At 41.5% G+C, this 19266-nt stretch overlaps 1 protein-coding gene across 1 annotated transcript in view; it reads right to left on the minus strand.

Moving 5' to 3' along the window:
- The window catches only part of JARID2 (jumonji, AT rich interactive domain 2), a 303515-nt gene that overhangs the window by 73440 nt on the left and 210809 nt on the right, over nt 1-19266 (minus strand). The window contains exon 4 of the mRNA XM_006864074.1: nt 817-986. Within this exon, the coding sequence (XP_006864136.1) occupies nt 817-986 (170 nt within the window). The remainder of the gene's footprint in view (nt 1-816; nt 987-19266) is intronic.

The raw sequence follows: 19266 nt of genomic DNA on the forward strand, positions 1-19266 counted from the left end.
GTGGGGACTGGTGTGCTTTCTAATAAAACACTTTCACAAAGGTGAGAAGAGTAACGTAAGTTTAAGGAAGCCTCACAGATCCACCTTAGTCAAGTGTTCAATGTGAACACCATCTGTGGACCAGCCAATAGGGTGCAATGGGAAGAACCATGTATCCCAGCTATACCATTCTTATCAAAAATGAAAACACCTGAACCTTCCCATGAGAAACAACAAAGACTAACTGTTAGAGACTAAGCTGTCTAAGTAAAACAAAAATCACATGCAATGGCTGACTCTGGACAGGAGACGACAGTGCTAAACTCAGACACTATTAGGCCATTTGAAGCAACTGGAAAAGGGGTCTGAGTATTGGATGACAGTAAGGTACTGATGTCAACTTCCGAATTTTGAAGATTACCACACAAAGTTCTCACTTGAAAAAGTCACACAATAATGTATTGAAGGGTCATGGGAGTTTGGTAGAAACATACTCAAATTAGAAGACTATAAAAAGTAAAAGTAAACAGATCTCTGACAGATGATACAGAGACCGTACTTCCCAGTGTGTGAAAACCCAAGGAAGAGGATGTTAAGGAAAAGATGAAAGAGCAAGGAGAAAAACGAAGACCCTATCATAGGGCCAACTGAAAAACCACACCAAGACACCCTCTCAAGTAAGCATTCCCCATTGAAACTCTCCCTCAAACCAGGCTTGGGATTTCAAAGATGCATGCCACAGAGTCCAAAGTGAACATCTAGTCCAGATAGACGGTTTGATTCCCTTTTCATTTAATAAGGTTGATCCTAACAAACCGAGTTGTAACACAGTCTTACCTCGAAGGCAGAGAAAGGTAAGAAAATCTTCTGTCTTAGGCTTCCTTTTAGAGAGGTCAGAAATTTGAGTAACTGGAGGGGGTAGCAAAGGCTCCACTATCTTTACTGGAGTTGTGCCAGGACTGTTCGGCTGAGATTGAGCAAACTTCCTTTGTGCTTGCAGCCTGGGCCTGTAGAAACACAAGAAAAACCAAAATAAATCACACAGAGATCACAGGACATAGACTGATGTGTAGCAATAAAACCATGACACAAAAGGGAAAGAAGACCCTGTTGGAATGACCTCTTTCTGATTAACGTTCTCTCTCTCATAACACAGAGTACAATAAATGTAGTTAAAGGACCATGAAATATGCAGCACAAATGTATGTGTATACAAGTACATACATCTGAACAAACTAAACACACATTGCAGAAAACGTCCAAGTCTGACAACACTTGATTAATGACACTTGTACTTTTAAATTTTAATTCCACTCAGAGTAATGACAAATTAAAATCATACTTCTACATTTATAGGGTCTTCTAGGCTTTTATCTGATACTATCTCACAACTATACACAGAATTCCCCATACTGACCATTCTTACACTCAGTTCACTTTTACCTATAAACCACAAACCCAATCTTATATCCCAAATTAAGTAGAACTTCAGCCTCCAAGCTATGCAGATTCCAATGCAGCCAGATATAAGTCATGAAAATTATGCTAATGAATTATTTTATGCCAACTGACCTACCTATCCCAAGACTATGGTTCTTAGCCTTCAAGTCTAATAACTCAATCCCACGAGGTGTATAGGTATGTCTAAAACATTTATGTGTGCTCTGCTACATATATGAAAATATCTACATCACATACAAATATATTCGAGCAGTCCCCAGGCTATGAACAAGATCTGTTCCTAACTGCGTCTTTAAGAATTTGTCAGGGCTTTGAAGAAGTTCTCATCAATTCAGTCATGGTCTAGGAAACATCAACGCAACAGAGACTGATAACCAGAATAGGAAAAATTGTGAGGTGGAACCTTGATAAAAGGACAGTGTACATGTTGCATAGCAATATTCTGCCCTCCGATTGTGAGCACAGTCTGAAGGACCGCTGCACCCCTCAAAGATGGTGGCACCCCACTCAAACATGGCAGTATACCACCACACATAGATGGCACTCAACCCTGTTACTCTGAATCTGTCACTCTCCTACAGCCCTGCCAATAATCCAATCTCATGCATCAAGCTCCTGAATGAGTCCCCTATGGGAAATGTAATAAAAAGCACATCAGTACCCACACCCAAAACAAACCAATCAAGGGAAATAGCTACTTGGGAAGGAGGTATTTAATGCTTTATTCTGGAGTTCTGGTGTGGTGCTGTGGGCTAATGAGTCAGACTGTAAAGCCGTTTGAACTGCAAGGTCGGTGGTTAAACTCACCAGCTGCTCCTTGGAAACCCTATACAGGGTCGCTATGGGTTGGAATAGACTCGATGGCATTTAACAACAATTGGTCTGTTGTTGTTGTTCGGTTCCGATTATAGCGAACCAGTACAGGGTTTCCGAGGCTGTAAATCTTTACGGGAGCAGACAGCCTCATCTTTCTCCCACAGAAAAGCTGGTAGTTTCGAACTGCTGACCCTGAGATTAGCAGCCCAATTTGTAACCACTTCGCTACCAGATCTCCTTTAGTCAGTTGTTGTTGTTATGTGCCAGTGAGTCAGTGGAAGACTAAAAAAAGTTGTATTAAGATGCTCAAATGTTACAAGAACTAAGAGGGCAAATGCTCTCCTCTCCAGGTTTGGGAGAACAAAGATCTTTCCCTACGCCTAGGCAACTATCTGCCTACATACAATTGGAAACACACCAGAAAATGCTGAGAAAGCCCAGGATTGACTGAAGCACTGAAGGCCCAGGTGGCAGTAAGGTAGACTTTGAGGCAGTGATTCTCAAGCCATCTGAAATAAGGATCCTTTTTGTGTTTGTTTTCTCCTTTAAATTTTCTATCTGTTGCACACTGATTTTATAAAAGAGTAATACATTTCAAAAAACAAAGACATAAAAAAGAGATTCAGATGTGAAATCACTTTGTCAAATCGCTGTAAGTTTCTAAACATTCACTTGACAATGAGACCTATCCCACTTTTCCAACAATGCTTCTCCTTAACAACAGCCCACCGCCCCAATTTAGACACAGAAGACATTCACTATCATTTTTCTAAGGGCAACTTCACAGTGTATACACCTGCATTTAAATAGGCATAATTTCCCCTCTGATTTTTGTAGCGCTGTCATGGAAATACTGCCTGCATGTGAACAGGATGGGAAGTGTTTATTGCTTTCTCAAACGTCAGCAACAACAAATGCCACACATTATGAGAAGGCTGTACAGCCATAATGAAAAACAAACACTCAAACACAGGCAACACACAGATGACAAAGTGGCATACCGTAAGGTACTTTACAATTTCAGGACCTTGAAGATAAACTACTCTTAACCAGTGTTCAAATAAAGGCCACTTTGCACCTGATGGTTTCCCCAGTGAGACTATGAAAAATAAGGCAATAATAGATTAAAACGTGACAGCAAAATAAATGACCCCTCGGAGGAATAAGCCTTTCTCCCAAATGCTTAAGACCCCTCGGAAACCAAGAACAAAAAGAACAAGTCAAGTCAGTATCTTTCTTCAAGATGCCAGAGGAAGCTGTTCCATCCACAGAGGGCAGGTATGCCGTTTGGCTTTTCATACTGCAGTACCCAGGAGAGTCACAAAGGTAGTGACTTTGGTTTTCAGGACACATCTGACAAAAAAGCTTGAACAGCACATCTTAGAAACAAATTCTGGAGTAAGCATGAATATCAGGCAGGAATGTTTTGGGACAGGTTGTGTTACTTCAAATCAGTGAAAAAAGAACAGAAAAAAAAAAAGAAAGGTGTGTGGGGGGGGGAGGGGGTGTACAGAAATATAGAAAGGGGGAAAGTGTGCACCTGGAGATGTTGAAGATTTGCACTTGACATCTGCTGACTGCTCTTTTAATAAGAAAAAGGAAGAAAGGAGGTATCTTCAAATTAAGATATGTTTGGGTCCCTGGTTGACCTATTTGACTGTTACCCAGAAGGCTGGCATTAAAATCCACCTGGAGGTATCCAGGAAAAAAAGACTAGCAGTGTACTTCCAGAAAAGGAATTCACTCACTGAAAACTGTACAGAGAACCGCTCTATTGTAACACACCTGACCCAAGCTATGGTATTTGTATTTCAACAGTCTTATATGCATGTGAAAGTTGGACAACGAATAAGGAGGGACCAGTTCCTGGAAGAAGGAAATCCACTTGGCAAAGTGGAGGGTCAGTAAAAAACATGAAGATTCCCCTCAAGGAGATGGACTGGTACAATGGCAGCAGCAATGGGCTCAAAATTAACAACAATTTTGAAGGAGACTCTGGGCAAGACAGTTCTGGTATGTACAGGGTCATTATGAGTCTGAACCGACTCCTGGCGTTAAAAGTTTGAGCAGTAAGGTCAACGATACAAACCTACCAGATGCTCCTTGGAAACCCTATACAGGGATGCTATGAGTCGACAACAAGTTTAGCAAACAGGTAATGGTGAGGGTTGTACAACATCATGAATGTTGTTAGCAATACAGAAATATGCAGTTAAAATAGCGTATCTTGTTCAATATAATTTAACAATATTTAAAAATCAACTAATTTACGTAAACCCACAGAGTATCACTCTGAAAAGAAATGCCATTCCTACAAATATTACCTTCATTAAGATGATCCCGTTTGACCATTCAAGTTAATTCCGTATGCCATAGAGTCAGTTTCTACTCATTGCAACCCTGTCAAGGGTTTCCTAGTAGCAGCTGTTGGGTTGAAACCACTGGCCTTGTTAGCGGTCCTGCACTTATCCTACAAGCACAACACCAAGACTGCTTGACCACTCCTACCTCATTACAAATAAAGAAATTTAATTGTAGGAGTGATGGAGAAATGGTCAAAAGAGACCTTCTTGACTTTGTTGTGTATAACTTACCATTCTTTTATCATTTACAATATACTTCTAAGGACTCTGGTGGCACTGGTAGGTGTTGTACTACTAACCTCAAAAGCCCGATACAGGATTCACTGACGGGGGGGTTTGGGTTTTGCCCCCCCCTTCATTTTGTTTTTAACTATATAAAATTTATTATTCTGTGTTTATACAATAAGGCCTTTATTCCTGATGACCAGTTCATCTGGAATGTTCTTCCTCATCGCCCCATTTATCCTGCCCCGGCTAGGACCTTTCTCATCCAGACCAGATAAGGGAGGGTAATATTCCAGACCCACTGAATTTATAGCAGACACTTCTTCCATGACTACTCAAATGTCACGTCCTCAGAGAGAACGAACCACCCTGAAATACTACTCTTGACCCATCCCTCAATCCAATTCCATTCCTTTGCTCTTCTGTTGACCTTCACAGAACTTAATGCTCTGAAATGATCTAAGTAATCTCCTGTTTACTACCTTCTTCCCCCACTGCACACACACAGCCCTAGCCCCATATTCCTGTACAACCTAGAAGCTTCATAGTGTTGAGAGCTTATCACAAATGCCACCAGACATTAAGAATAACAACAATGTTATCATCACAAAGACTTCAATAGAAATTTATATTCTCCAAGGATGGTCTCCTCTGTGTGGCCAATTCTGCATATAGGAAGAAAAAGCAATGGTGAGGGTTGGAAAAGCAAGATGAGTTCAAGAAAATTCATTCTATTCCTAAATCTTTCTTTTTTTTTAGGAAATACATAATGAAGCACATGTCTCTTTCTTCAGCTGCAGGTCAGACTGGCTAAATGACAAGACGTTCCGGGAAGGTAAATGAAGTACCTGAAATCAGGCAAAATAGCTAAGTTAAAGGAAGAGACATGTTGTTCTATAGAACCCAGGTAATGTCACTGAGGATGAGAGCCTGCTAAGCAAAGATGGATAAGAATCAGGTCATTGCCAAAACTAACCAGTTGATCCTGACTCATGGTAAACCCCATGTGTCAAAGGAGTTCTGTGCTCCATAGGGTATTTAATGGCTGTGATCTTTCAGAGGTGGATCAACAGGTGTTTCTACTGAGACTTCTCTGGAGAGACTTGAAATGCCAGTCTTTCTGTTAGCAAGCTGAGCACTTAATTGTTCAATGAGACTCCCAGGATCATTAAATCTTTTTAATAAGAGACTGTTTAGTGCACCTGAATGTGGTCACTCTTTACATCCATCACACTGATCATGAATTAATAAACATTTACTAAAGCCACCATGAGGCTCACGGCCACCATGAGGCCCCTAAGGGATCCTCTCATTTCTCTCCTATCACACAGCTGAGCAGCATCCTGGAGGACTGAGTGCCAGACAATATCCCTGCAGAAAGGATCACCCCATAGGACACTTTGGCCTTCCTGATCTGTAAGAGCAGTTTGAAGAAGTACTGTCAAGTCGATTCTTTCTCATAATGATCCCATGACAGAGCACAACAGAGTACAGGTTTTCAGGCTACAATTGGTTGCCCATGGAGCCACTGGGTGGGTTTGAATCACTACCTTTCTATTAGTGCTTAGCTAGCCTTTGTGCCAACAGAAATGCTGTTGTTATTGTTATTGTGAAGTACTGTCAACTCAGTTCCAATTCATAGGGACCCTGTATAGGTTTTTGAAGAGCAGCTGTTGGGATTGAACCTTGACCTTGCGGTTAGTAGTCCAGTGCTTATGCTACAGCATCACACCAGGGGAACTAGAGGAATAGAAAATCCACCTATCGCCTCTCCTTTTTTTGCTACTTCATAGACTCCAGTGAAGACAACAGTTTTGCTCCCAATTTCCCAGAGCCTCCTCTCTTTGAGGTTTGATAGCATCATCACAGTCAGGAGAGTTTTGCTTTAGTAACTTAAAAATTTATACATGCAAACCTTAAACTTTTACACCCAAAACTGAAAAATAGTTGATCTTCTTTAGTGGTGCTGTGGGTTAACATGCCAGAATGCAAAGCCATTTGAACTGCAAGGTCGGCGGTTCAAGCTTACCAGACCCTCATTAGAAACCCTATACAGGGTCACTATGGGTTGGAACCAACTCAACAACAACAACATAGGAGCAAAGAAACACACCAAAACAAACACGAGCAGCATTTTGAAAGATAACAACTACATTGCTAGATTGTGTATAAAGAACTCCTGGACCAAATTTGCCTCTTTCTTCTTCCTCTCTCCCCTTTTGTAATGTTCTCACCCTGTGCCCTGCACACTCAATCATGTATTTGGAAGCATCTGGACAGCATGCTATTTGGAGGCCTGACAAGAGGGTGGCCCCCGTTTCTCCAGTCGTCCTTTGGGGTCAGCTACAGCATGGAGTTAACCAGCTTATTGGTATCTGTGCCCTTAATCTCTAGGGCAGCCCTAAATATGCCACAACTGTGATTTCTAGCTTAATTAAATTCCATTTCTGTCCAGGATTTCTGATGGTTGACAAACCTGAAAAGCGCACAGTGTATGCTCTGTGGGGGCAAGAGAGAGCAAGGGGAACAAGGTGGTTTCAAGGCCTGCACAACTGGCCGCTTGTGGAAGGACATGTAAGTCAAACCACCATTTTATTAACTTAATTTTCCAATATCAAAACCTAAGCTGCAAATCCAATTATTTAGATTACATCCCCATTCGAAACAAAGGCCAAGGAATGGGTTCGAGGGGAGGGTCTGTTCATTCAATAAATAAATAAATAAGTAAGAAGCGTTGTGTCTGGCAAATGCAAAATGACCAGCATAGCAGCGCTCTTTGTAACAGCGTGGGAGCCGGCCATGAAGCTTTGCCAATGCACTGAAAGGCCTATTCAGGGGGGGAAAAAAAATGCCTGTGTTTCCATCCCCAAAATAATTACCCACTCTATTTCTATCCCCAGACACACACACTGAAAACCTGGCAGCGCCTCAAAGAAACAAGAGTGTGCCCATGTGTGCTCAATCTAGAGGTTGGGGGTGGAGAGTAGGGGGTCAGGCGAGGGGACATCCTCTACCCAGGGCAAGCTGCCCATCAAATTCAAATGCAAGGGCCGTTGTGGGCAAATCACACAGGATGGTGTAAACATCCTGATGGTGTAAAGAGAAAACAAACACATCTTCAAGTAAACCCAGAGGCCAGCAGAGACCTACTTGTCCTAACTCAGAAATGAGAACCACTCATCATAGATGATTATATTCCTCCAAGCTCACACCCTACTCTGCTCCCACAGCTATAACTGCTTTCTATTGCTCCTAATTGTGAGGACATCACACAGTGAGGGTCAGAAAAACGCCCTGAGAAACTTTCCTATAGAGACCGCCCGTTGTGTGTGGTTATTTCTGGAGATCTAACTATATTCGTTCTAACGCCTTGTTTCTTATATAGAGAGAGATGAAATTGTTTCTGCATTATGCTAAAACTACAAGGTATTAAATATTTGGAACTCCTGTCTCAATTAAATTACACAGGGAGCCATTTATAGCAAAAGTGTGATATCAGATTTCCCTAAAAGTATTTTTTGTTGGTTCTGTTTCCTGAAGATGAATGTGTATAAGGTTTTGCTTGGTCAATTGGGCTTCAATTTATCATTGAAAACAAAAAACCAAAAAGGGCAATGAAAAGATGACCACTCTAAGGTCCCTCCTAGCCTAGCACCAAGCTCCTCTGACCTTTGTATCCACATCTATAAAAGGATGGGAAATTAATTCCTCTCATCATTTCTTTGGCATTAGTGGATCTTCAGTGTTTCTAATCTACTCCTACTAATAAACTCATGAAAATGGATCCATAAAGCACATCAATGATACAGATATGTTGATACAACCTACCCATCTTTTGGCTTCAGCCAAAATATCTTGCTAAGAGCTCATTTTAAGACAACATATACTGTTGCAGTCTGGGGGCATGTCAACTCCAAGTCACAGCAACCCTAAAGAACAGAGCAGAATCAGTCCGTAAGCTATCCAGAGGCTGTAATTTTCACCAGAGTGCATCGCAAGGCTTTTTCTCTCAACAAACAGCTGGTGGATTTGAAATGCTGGCCTTGGTTTAGCAGCATAGCAGTGTGCCATCAAGACACCTTTTGAATCTAAAATTTCATCATTTTAGATGCAAGAAGAGGACTACTGGTCCTTTGCCTGCACCCAGAAGGAAAGCATGACCTGAATCTCCAAACTGGAAACATTCGTAAAGACCAACTTTTAAACTACAAATTGTCCGATAACACAGCAAAAATAGAGTAATTCACGGCACATAACAACAACAACAAAGATAGAGATATATATGCTGCCGTCAAGTTGTTAACTGTAGTAGAGTCGATTCCGACTTAAAGCAACCCTGCATAGGGTTTCCAAGGAGCAGCTGGTTGAACCACTGACCTTGAGGTTCAAGCCAACCTTGCAGTCCAGTCCATTATCCCACAGGGCAACACCAGGAATACTTATATGCATACATACACACATACATATAAAATGTTGTTAAGTGCCCGTCTACTCGCTTATGACCCACGGTGACCCTGTTTCCAAGGAGCAGCTCATGGGTTTGAAACTGCCAACCTTGCGATCCAGCGCATTATCTGCAGTGCGCTACACAAGGACTCCATATTGTTGTTGTTAGTGGCATCAAGTCGGTACCAACTCATAGAGACCCTATGTACAAAGAAAACATGGCCCGATCCTGGGCCAACCTCACAATCAATAGTTACTATGTTTGAGGTCACTGATGCTGACACTTGGCCAATCCATCTCGTTGGGGGCGTCTTCCTCTTTTTCCCTGACCCTCCATAGTACCAAACATGATATCCCTTCTCCAGTGACTAGTCCGTCCTGATAATATGTCCGAAGTATAAAAGACAAAGTCCGGCCACCCTGGCTTCCAAGGGGCATTCTGGCTGTACTTCTTTCAACACAGATCTGTTTGTTGTTTTGGCAGCCCATGGTACTTTCAATATTCTCCTCCAACACCATAACTCAAAGCATCAATTCTTCTATAGTTTTCCTTATACACTATCCAACTTTAGCATACATATGAGGTTACTGAAAATTCATGGCTTGTGACAAGCGCACCTTAATCCTCAAATTAACATCTTTGCTCTTCAACATTTTAAGAAGGTCTTGTACAACAGGTTTGCCCAATGCAATACGTTGTTTGATTTCCTGACTGCTGCTTCTATGAGCATTGATGGGTGATCCAAGAAAAATGAAGTCATTGACAACTGCAATCTTTTCTCCATTTATATGGATGTCATATATTGGTCCAGTGGTGAGGATTTTATGTTTTCTTTGCATTATGGCGCAACCCATATCAAAGGCTATGGTCTTTGATCTTCATCAGTAAGTATTTTAAATCCTTATGTCTTTCAGCAAGCAAGGTCGTATCATCTGTATAACACAGGTTGTTAATGAGCCTTCCTCCAATCCTGATGCCACATTTTACTTCATATCATCCAGCTTCTCTGATTATTTGTTCAGCATACAAACTGAATTAAGAATGGTGAAAGAATACAATCCTGACACACACCTTTCCATATATATATACTTTTTAAAAAATCTCATAAATTTATTTATGCTATTAAATAGTGGTAGAGTCCTGTTGTGGCACTGTAGAGTCAGTACTGGACTGCTATAAAAACAAGGTTGGTGGTTCAAACCCACCAGCCACTCCACAGAAACACCATCCAGGGTCGCTATGGTCAGAACTGACTCTATGGCACTCAACAACAGTAACATTAAACAGTGGCAATGCTCTGCTTTCTAATACTTAATGCTTCCAAATTAAGACTAGAACATTCACTTAAGGAAGCACATCATTAACTTCCTTTAGGAACTTCAGGACCACTAGAGCAAAGTACTTACATACTCACCAGTTTTGCCTACCAAAAAAAAATAGAGAGAAGAGCTACAAACACAAAAATTACCATCACCTTGGGAAGACGCCACAATTCTCACAGAAAAGACACTTGTCCAAAATTCAGGCAGAAGTAGGCAGAGAGAAAGGTGAGCTTTTGGTCTCCTATCTTCATTGTTTTGGAGGTGGGAGGATGATGGGGAGATGAAGAAAAGACTATCCAATGTTATCAACACCAGCAAATATCTACAAGGTATATACAACTACTTCCCAAGTAAAGCAGCACATGGTACACTAAAGCTTACTAAAGTAAGGGGTAGGGTCTCTCACAAATTAAAGGTAGTGTGTAACCCTGCTTGTGGCTCAATTAATAACATTATCTAATCTTTATTTTTTTTTTTTAAATCTTATATGCAGCATCCTAAAATGTTAAATGACAAGGATTGCCTAGAAACCATGATGCTTGTCAAAATCAAGGAAACATTTGACAGTGACTTCTTGTGTGTCCTAGAGAGCAAGCACCTCAAATTTGAGAGAGCTCATCATTAATCAACACTTAGAACTGCCACAAAGCCCTTTTGTTCTATCTGTCACCAGTGACTCTCTCATGAGTTACAGTTTCCCACCTAGGTAAAGCCATCTGTACCACTGCCTACAGGTGGCATAGCCGGGATCCAACGCCAAACTCAAGATCTAAGAGCCACAAAAATTTTCTTCACAAAACAAGACTACACTTCTGAGCAATCCCAATCCTGACCAAAAAACTATACCAAACAACAGAAAAGACTCAGTAAGGATAATAAGGTCAGAAGAAAACACACAGGTTAAGAATCTTAAGAATCTGGTCTAAGAAATCCCTAGCATGTTATTGTAGTTACAAGGTGAGAACAAATTATCTGAGTACATTCAGTTTTAAAAGCCAGCAAGAACAAGTTAAAATGTTAACCTGCTTGTCATTTCTGGAAGAATGATTTTGTGTTTAGTTTAAATATTTCACACACACACATACAAAAAAAAAAAAAAGTTACGGAGCAGTTTCTGTACGTTATTCAATACCCACTTACAAAGTGCTAGAAATCTCCTTTAATCCTGGCAAAGACAATGATTTTCAGTGAGAGTGGGCGAAACTGTGAGAAAAATTCATGTTATAATTCCTTCTAGTAACAGAGGAGGAAATATGAAGAAATCATGTTCTAAAATGCTCTACAAGTCATTCACAAAAAGCCTAAATCTGGAATCATTTTAGGAATATAACTCAGACATGAATTCTATCAAAACTTCCCACCAGAAACAACCCAGACGGAGTTCTGTAGGGGGTATGATTCTAAGTGTCCACTCAGCACATGAAAGACCCAAACATAAAGGCAACACTCATAACCCCAAAGAGTTCCAAAACAATCCCCGTGTGGGCTTCATATTCTTGTATCCTCGGTCTCTCAAAAAACAAATTCACTAACAGTACTCTGCTTTCTTGAAAAGCCAACAAAAAAGGAAGCCAGGACCATTTTGCTGCCTACTGCACATCTCATGCAATAGCCATGAAGCACCAATAGATGGCAGTAGAGAGGGTCTCCAGAGTAGACCAGTGAGATCTCTCTCTCTCTCTCTCTCTCACACACACACACACACTCACACACACACACACACACACACACACAGGGAGAAAAGGAAATTCTGATTTTCTCTAAAATAAAACAATCCCCTAGCATTAACCAATTCTAGCATAAAATAGGACAATCCCCTAGCATTAACCAATTCTCAGAACTTCCATTCAAATTTGATGCCTCATAAGAAACCAGCAACTATTCATAGAAAAGGGTTAAATGAACTATCAATACCTTTTCATCCCACCAAACTCTAGTTTTAAGCAAATTACTATATAGTTTCCTTTGGTATGAAATGGAATATAATACCAAAAAACTGTGACCAAGACTAAAATCCACAGGGTTGTTTTAAGAAAATCCTGGTGCCCCAACTACCACCACTCGAAAAAAATAGTGATTTCAACATTAAGAAAAGACAGGAAAAGATAATATTAAATTGTGGCATTTGGTACCATTCATGCATATAAACACAACTTGGTCAAATAAATGCACCACATGTAACAAAGAGGAAAACCCCATGCTCTCAGTAAAACGGACCCTTAGTCTCCTAAGTATATTAAATCAAAATCATTTTACACCTTAGAAGAGTACACTTTTTATTCAACAACAGTGTAGTTTCTGGCATCCTTGTACACAAAGTGGTTCTAATATAGCATGCCCTACAGGAATAAGCCCCAAGTATTTATTTTCCGGCTCCAACAGAAGATGTATTTCTTACGTTGTATGTAACATATCATTTGTTATTTTGAAAGTATGGGGTATTGCGTAAGCTATCACCAATCAAAATGCTATTCTAGTCTATCATAAGAGAATTCACAACAATTCAGACATCATTTCTTCCTGAATGTTTATAAACAAGATCTAGATTTTTTATGACAATTGTCTAAAAATGAGAAAACATGATCATAATTAAAAGAATCTGCTACTAGCTAATGCGTATTAAAAGAGCAATTATCCTCCTTTTTCATGTTTTTGCTTTGTGACCCTGGAGTAATGGAACATTTTCCCGCTGGAAAGCAGAGGCATACCCAATATATCACAGTCCCTAACCTCCCACTCTGGACTCCTAGTGTGGTGCCTTAGGGTCAGCACTGGACTGTGAACCACAAGGTGGGCAGTCCAAACCTACCAGCCGCTCCTTGGAAACCCTATGCAGGGTTCACTTTGAGTCAGAACAGATTCCATGGCACTTAAAAACAACAGCCACCTCCTGCTCTGTGAGCCCTGGTTATTTTACTAGGTTATGAGCTCAGTTGCTAACCACAAGGTTAGTAATTGGAAACTACCAGAGGCTCCACAGAAAAAAGACTTACAGGCTCAGAGATCCTATAAAGGGTCACTGTGAGTCCTAATCAACCCAGCAGCACATATTCACCATCAACTCCCCGCTCTACATCACTAACAACTGCTTTAGGAGGATAGACACACCTTAGTCTTAGAGCTCATCACCTTCCTTCACAACAATGCCTAAAATCTCCTCTAAGCAACCCTACATTTTTATCAAGATTCAAGGTTGCACAGGTAACTTATGAGAGACCAAGATGCAGAAACTAACAAAACCCAACAGTCAACCTGAGGGTGTCCATGGGTGTATGTCTCAACTCATTCACAATGTTCTATATTCTTAATCACCCTTCCAAGATCTCAGATGCCTCTCTCCCCAGTACAAAATAAAAGACTCTCAGTTTTTCCTCACCAGTCACACCTGGCAGGCCCTTCAAATCCTGCAGGAGATGAAGCCACAGGCCCTCTTAGTGTTTCACTACATAGAAAAAGAATGTCATATATACTTGAAGATAACAAAGGCAGTGGATGAACATTTACAGGTCATTCATGTCCACCATAATTGGAGATAAACCCTCAGAAGAGTCTGGCAGAACACCTCGTTTCCATCACCTAAGGGGAAAAGTCATTCAGCTTGATTCACAGGGGGCCTTGATGACAAATTACAACCAAAGGTAAAGCTTGAGGAAGTTATAGAATTTCTGTTAATAGTGACCTAATATTCCTCTCCAGAGATAAAATATTTTTCCATATGCTATGACACTTAGGAGTTCTGGTGTGGCGTTAATGCCCTGGATTGCAAGGTCAGTTTGACCACAAGGGCAGTGGTTCAAGCTCACAGTCTGCTTCCTTGGAAACCCCATACAAGGTCGCTATGGGTCAAAACCTACTCAATGGCACTTAACAACAATGATACTAAAAAGTAGCTCAACAAGCTTTTCGTGGATTTGAGCAAAACCGGTAGCAGAAAGCCCCAGTGAAATCAAGAGTATGTAGAAATCATGCCAAACCCGCCTCTTCACCCACTGTTGAGCAATTCAACTCCCTGATAAAGTCTGATCTCCATTAAGGCTCAGGAAACACCCAAAGAACCGAAGCCCAACCTCTTCCACAGTAAACAACTGGGCTGGGCTATGTGTGTATCATTTAGCAATTCCACTTGCCTGAAAGACTTCCTGTTCAATTAAGTCCCTCATTAATCCCTACTGCTTGAGCCCATTTCCCCTGTCTATAGACAGGAAATGGGAGAGCCACAAGGGTCAGCATCCTTTCAGCACAGCCTAAACCCTCAAAAGACAGCTGCAAGGATCCCCTAGGTTTCTTCACAAAGTGTCCTATGTTGCCTGGCCTAATCATTTTCTCTGTAAGGTATTCTGTGGGGAAGACAACAGAGAAGAGAATCAAAAGGAGCCCTGGGTGTTATAGTAGTTAAGTGTAACAAACCGTGCAGGTGCTCTTGGCAATAAAAATGCAGTGGTTTTCCGTAATGTCTACAATACTGGGAATGCCATCATCACTACTGGTTGGAACCAACTTGGTTGCAATGGCAAAGAGGAGCCTCAAGCTCAACCTCAGAGTGCCCCCCACTTCCACTCTCCAAGGTATCAATCTTTGTGACGCAGATTGACTGGGTTCTCCCCTGTTCCAACCCCCAATCAGAAACGGAATAAACAATTTCAGTTCAGCCGATAAAGGTAGGAAACTTTTTTTTTTAAGTTGCTACTGAGTCAATTCTGGACTCAAAGTGACTGCATTTGTATAAGAGAGCAAATTAAACTAGGAAACTTTTTTTTTAAAGTTGCCATTGAGTCAATTCAAAATGACCTCATGTGTCTCAGAACTGTGCTCCATGTGAGTTTCAATGGGAAGTAAAACCACCAGGCTTTTCCTCTGAGGCACCTCTAGGTGCTCTTGAGCATTGCAGTAGTGCTGCCAAGCATATTAACCCATTTGCAGCACCCAAGGGACTCCTGGTATGACACTGTATAGGATCAGCAGTGGACTTCAAACCATAAAAACAGCAGTTCAAACTCACCAGTTACACTATAGAAACCCTATACAGGGTCACTATGAGTTGGGACCGATTCCATGACATATAAAAGCACCACAGCTGCCACCCACCCAGGAAAATTACTTCATGTCTATTCTCAGAGATGTTACACCTTTTTGTTGGGAGGGGGGGGGTGGGATTGGTGGTGGAAGATATTTATAGGGTGGGTGTCAAGTGGAGGTGTCACAACTAAACACCTTGTGATGGGGAGGGGGATAGTGAGAAAAATGTTCAGTCTCCAAAAGGGATACAAAGAAAGGATGTCCTGAGCACCATCCTTCTCTGCTCTGCAATTCATTCATTAATAAAATAAACTAGCTAAGCAAGGGCCATCTTTTCATCTGGATTCAGCAGTCTTATGCCAGCAAAGGCAGCAAAACCAGAATCGCATTCATAAAGATGTGCTTAACAGGCACCCCGGGGGAGGGGTGTAACAACTCTCTTTATAAGCAGCCTTCTCCATCCTGCTGCCTAAACATGCCCTAATGGTCTCACTTTGATCAAAGAGATACCCATCTTTAACTGTGTCAATATGCTGCCAAACATCACACTCCCAGCCATAGATCAGCTCTGGAAAAGGTCACGCTCACTCCATCCCCAGCAATTTGTAAATGAGACTGGTTAAGAGAACATTTCAAGCTGTATACTTTAGCTTCCTGCCCCAAATATCCAAAACACACTCACCAGCAGCTACAGGAACCTCACACCCAGAAAAGGCCATCCTATGCTGACCCTGAATAACCTACTGGGTTTGGAAGAGGATAATTTAGTTCTCCCAGCTACAAGTTTTCAAGTCACTCTCCTGCTGGTTTATCTTGGTTTGGGTTCTTATATATGAGGTGGCTTTCAAAAATAAACAAGGAAAAATGGGAGTTTTTACCACAAATTTTTTGAATACCCTTCATGTTCTACAGAATCTAGGTATTCCAGATTTGACCAGTAACTTTCTGAAGTAGACATTTTCATTTGAGATGGTGAGTAGTATGATATCTAATATCTTTTTTTGCTGTACAAACTTTTAAAATGTTATACGAATAGGTGATAACAGGTAGGAATAGAATGTTTTGGGGAGAGCTGCTGGTGTCCCAGCTAAATTTACCTCCTGGTTCTGCATCTCCATGGTTCCAGATGATAAACTTGAGCTACGGAGAATAAACCAAAACAATACTGAAAATTGTAAATACATTCACAAAAGCCAGCCGCAATGCAATGACTGAACAGCAAATGACTAAAAGAAACACTATCTTATTCCCTCACTCAGAGTCCACTACAAAACAGGAGATGAGGAAGTAAGTTCACTTCTATTCAACACTAAGGAGAAACTCCAAGTGCAAGTCACAGACATGGCATTTGAGCAAGGAGTTATGCAAAGGTCTGGAATAAGAGATTCCATGGTACAACAACCTGGGAACAACAAAGGGATTATTAAGAAAAGGAAAAGGGTCCTAGTGTGGCCCTATAGGATAAGCACTGGACTGCTAACCACAAGGCTGGCAGTTCAAAGTCACCAGTCGCTCCTTGGAAACCCTATGTTGTTGTTGTTAAGTGCTGCGGAGTCGGTTCCGACTATATAGAGGATTTCTATGAAGTCGGAACTGACAGGATGACACTTAACAACAATAGAAATGGGAAAATAAGAATCACACACACAGCTCTTCCCCTCAGATCTAAGGGCCTTAGATTTCTTGCAGTACAGGCTAATCCAGTCCAAGTATGAAAATATAAAATAGGACCTTGGCTCAACCAGGGAGTCAGCTAGGGTCAACGCTGCCAATCCCTGCCAGGCTCTGGAACCACTGGCCTCCGGGATAGTAATCAGCTTGGGAACTCAACCATTCACCACATGGGAATGTTCCAAGATGAAGTACAATTTATCCCCTTGCTTCCCTTCTGAAAGGTCCTTCAAGGCAAACTAGAGACAAAGACTACTCACAGCCCTGGGCTTCTAGGAAGAATCTACACTGATTACTTCAACAATAAAACCACCCATGCAGGACACTAAAATGGGAAGCAGGGGAGAGGCAGGCAAACTACATTCTTACTAGGCCTGGATGTTCTGGTTAGGATCCATCTAAAAGTCCCAAACTCTAAAGCCGTATCTCTGAGGCACATGCAGAAGGAAAGCCCCCAGACCACTTGAGGAGGAGATAAATGTTATCTCAGATAAGGACAATCAACAGGAGTCCCATTCTCTCATAATGAGAATGTGAAAACATAAATAAACTTCACCAGGAGGGAAAAGGAGTCATGGAGTGGTGCTGTAGGATAAAGTTCAGACTGCAAGATCTCGGTTTGAACCACAAGGTTAGTGGTTCAAACTCACCAGCTGCTTCTTGGAAACGCTACACAGAGTCCCTATGAGTGGTAACAACTCAAGGACAACAACAATGGGGAGAAAACTATAAAATAAAAAGTACCCAGGCTTCAGCCCCCTTAACCCATCTAGACTTCTTGTTGCTTTCAGTATCCTGAGCAGAGTTGGTTCCACCTTACAGCAACAAGTAGAGCGTTTCAAAGAAAAGGCTGGTGGGTTTGGGCCACCAACCTTGTGATTAGCAGTCAACACAACAGGAATCCTGGTGTGATGCTGTGGGTTAATACGCCAGACTGCAAAGCAGTTTGAACTGCAAGGTCGGCGGTTCAAGCTCACCAGCTGCTCCTCGGAAACCCTATACAGGGTCGCTATGGGTCGGAATCGACTTGATAGCACTTAACAACAACAACACAACAGGACTACCAAAAAAGAAGAAAAAGAATAATTGTTAAGAGATTTTCCACACCATGGTGCTGTGGGTTAATGCTCTGGATTGTGAGGTGGGTTTGAACTCACTAGAGGCTCCTTGTAAACTCTACACTATGAGTAACTCAACAGCACTTAACAACAATACTTCTAGTGGTGTAATGGGTAGTGGACTACTGGAGGCCAAAAAATGTATAGCAGCATCAATTTAACCCAATAACCTCACTGGGCCACCATTTGCAGGAATGTGGCAGAATAAGACACTTAGACTCAACCAAGCAAACCTGAACTTGGTCTTTCTGGTGCTGAGAGACAAGAGGAAAGGACAGACAAAGCCAAGGGTTCTCAGCCACCCCTCAAATGCTTAAGTGGGGACTGTAATAAACCACTATCATGGAGTCCAGCCCAACTTATGTTGCTAAGTTTGTTGTTAAGTGCCATCAAGTCAGTTTCAATTCACATAGGGTTTCCAAGGAGCTGTTGGTAGGTTTGATCCGCTGACCTTGCAGTTAACAGTTCAATGCTTTGCCTACAGCCCCACACCAGGGAACAGAAAGCCTCGTCTTTCTCCAATGTAGCGGCTGATGGGCTTGAACCCCTGACCTTGTTAGCAGTCTAGTACTTATCCTACAGCACCAACAGGAGCCTGTGGGGACTTTAACAGGAGATCATTTTTACATGAAACTGCTTATCTGGATTCCCTATCTCAGGATAAGTATGAATCCTACACCCCACTCGTGGCTCCAAGGAACTGCCAAACAAGAGGCCCCAGTATTAACCAAAGTAGAGGTAATGATTATCTTTCTAGAAAAGTTATCAAAATATACTAACCCAAATGAAGATTCAGAACTCAAAGATCATACCTCAATTCCTGAATGCAGTCAGTTTAAGCTTAGTCA

This window comes from Chrysochloris asiatica, unplaced genomic scaffold (assembly GCF_000296735.1).
Source record: "Chrysochloris asiatica unplaced genomic scaffold, ChrAsi1.0 scaffold00060, whole genome shotgun sequence".
NCBI lineage: Eukaryota > Metazoa > Chordata > Mammalia > Afrosoricida > Chrysochloridae > Chrysochloris > Chrysochloris asiatica.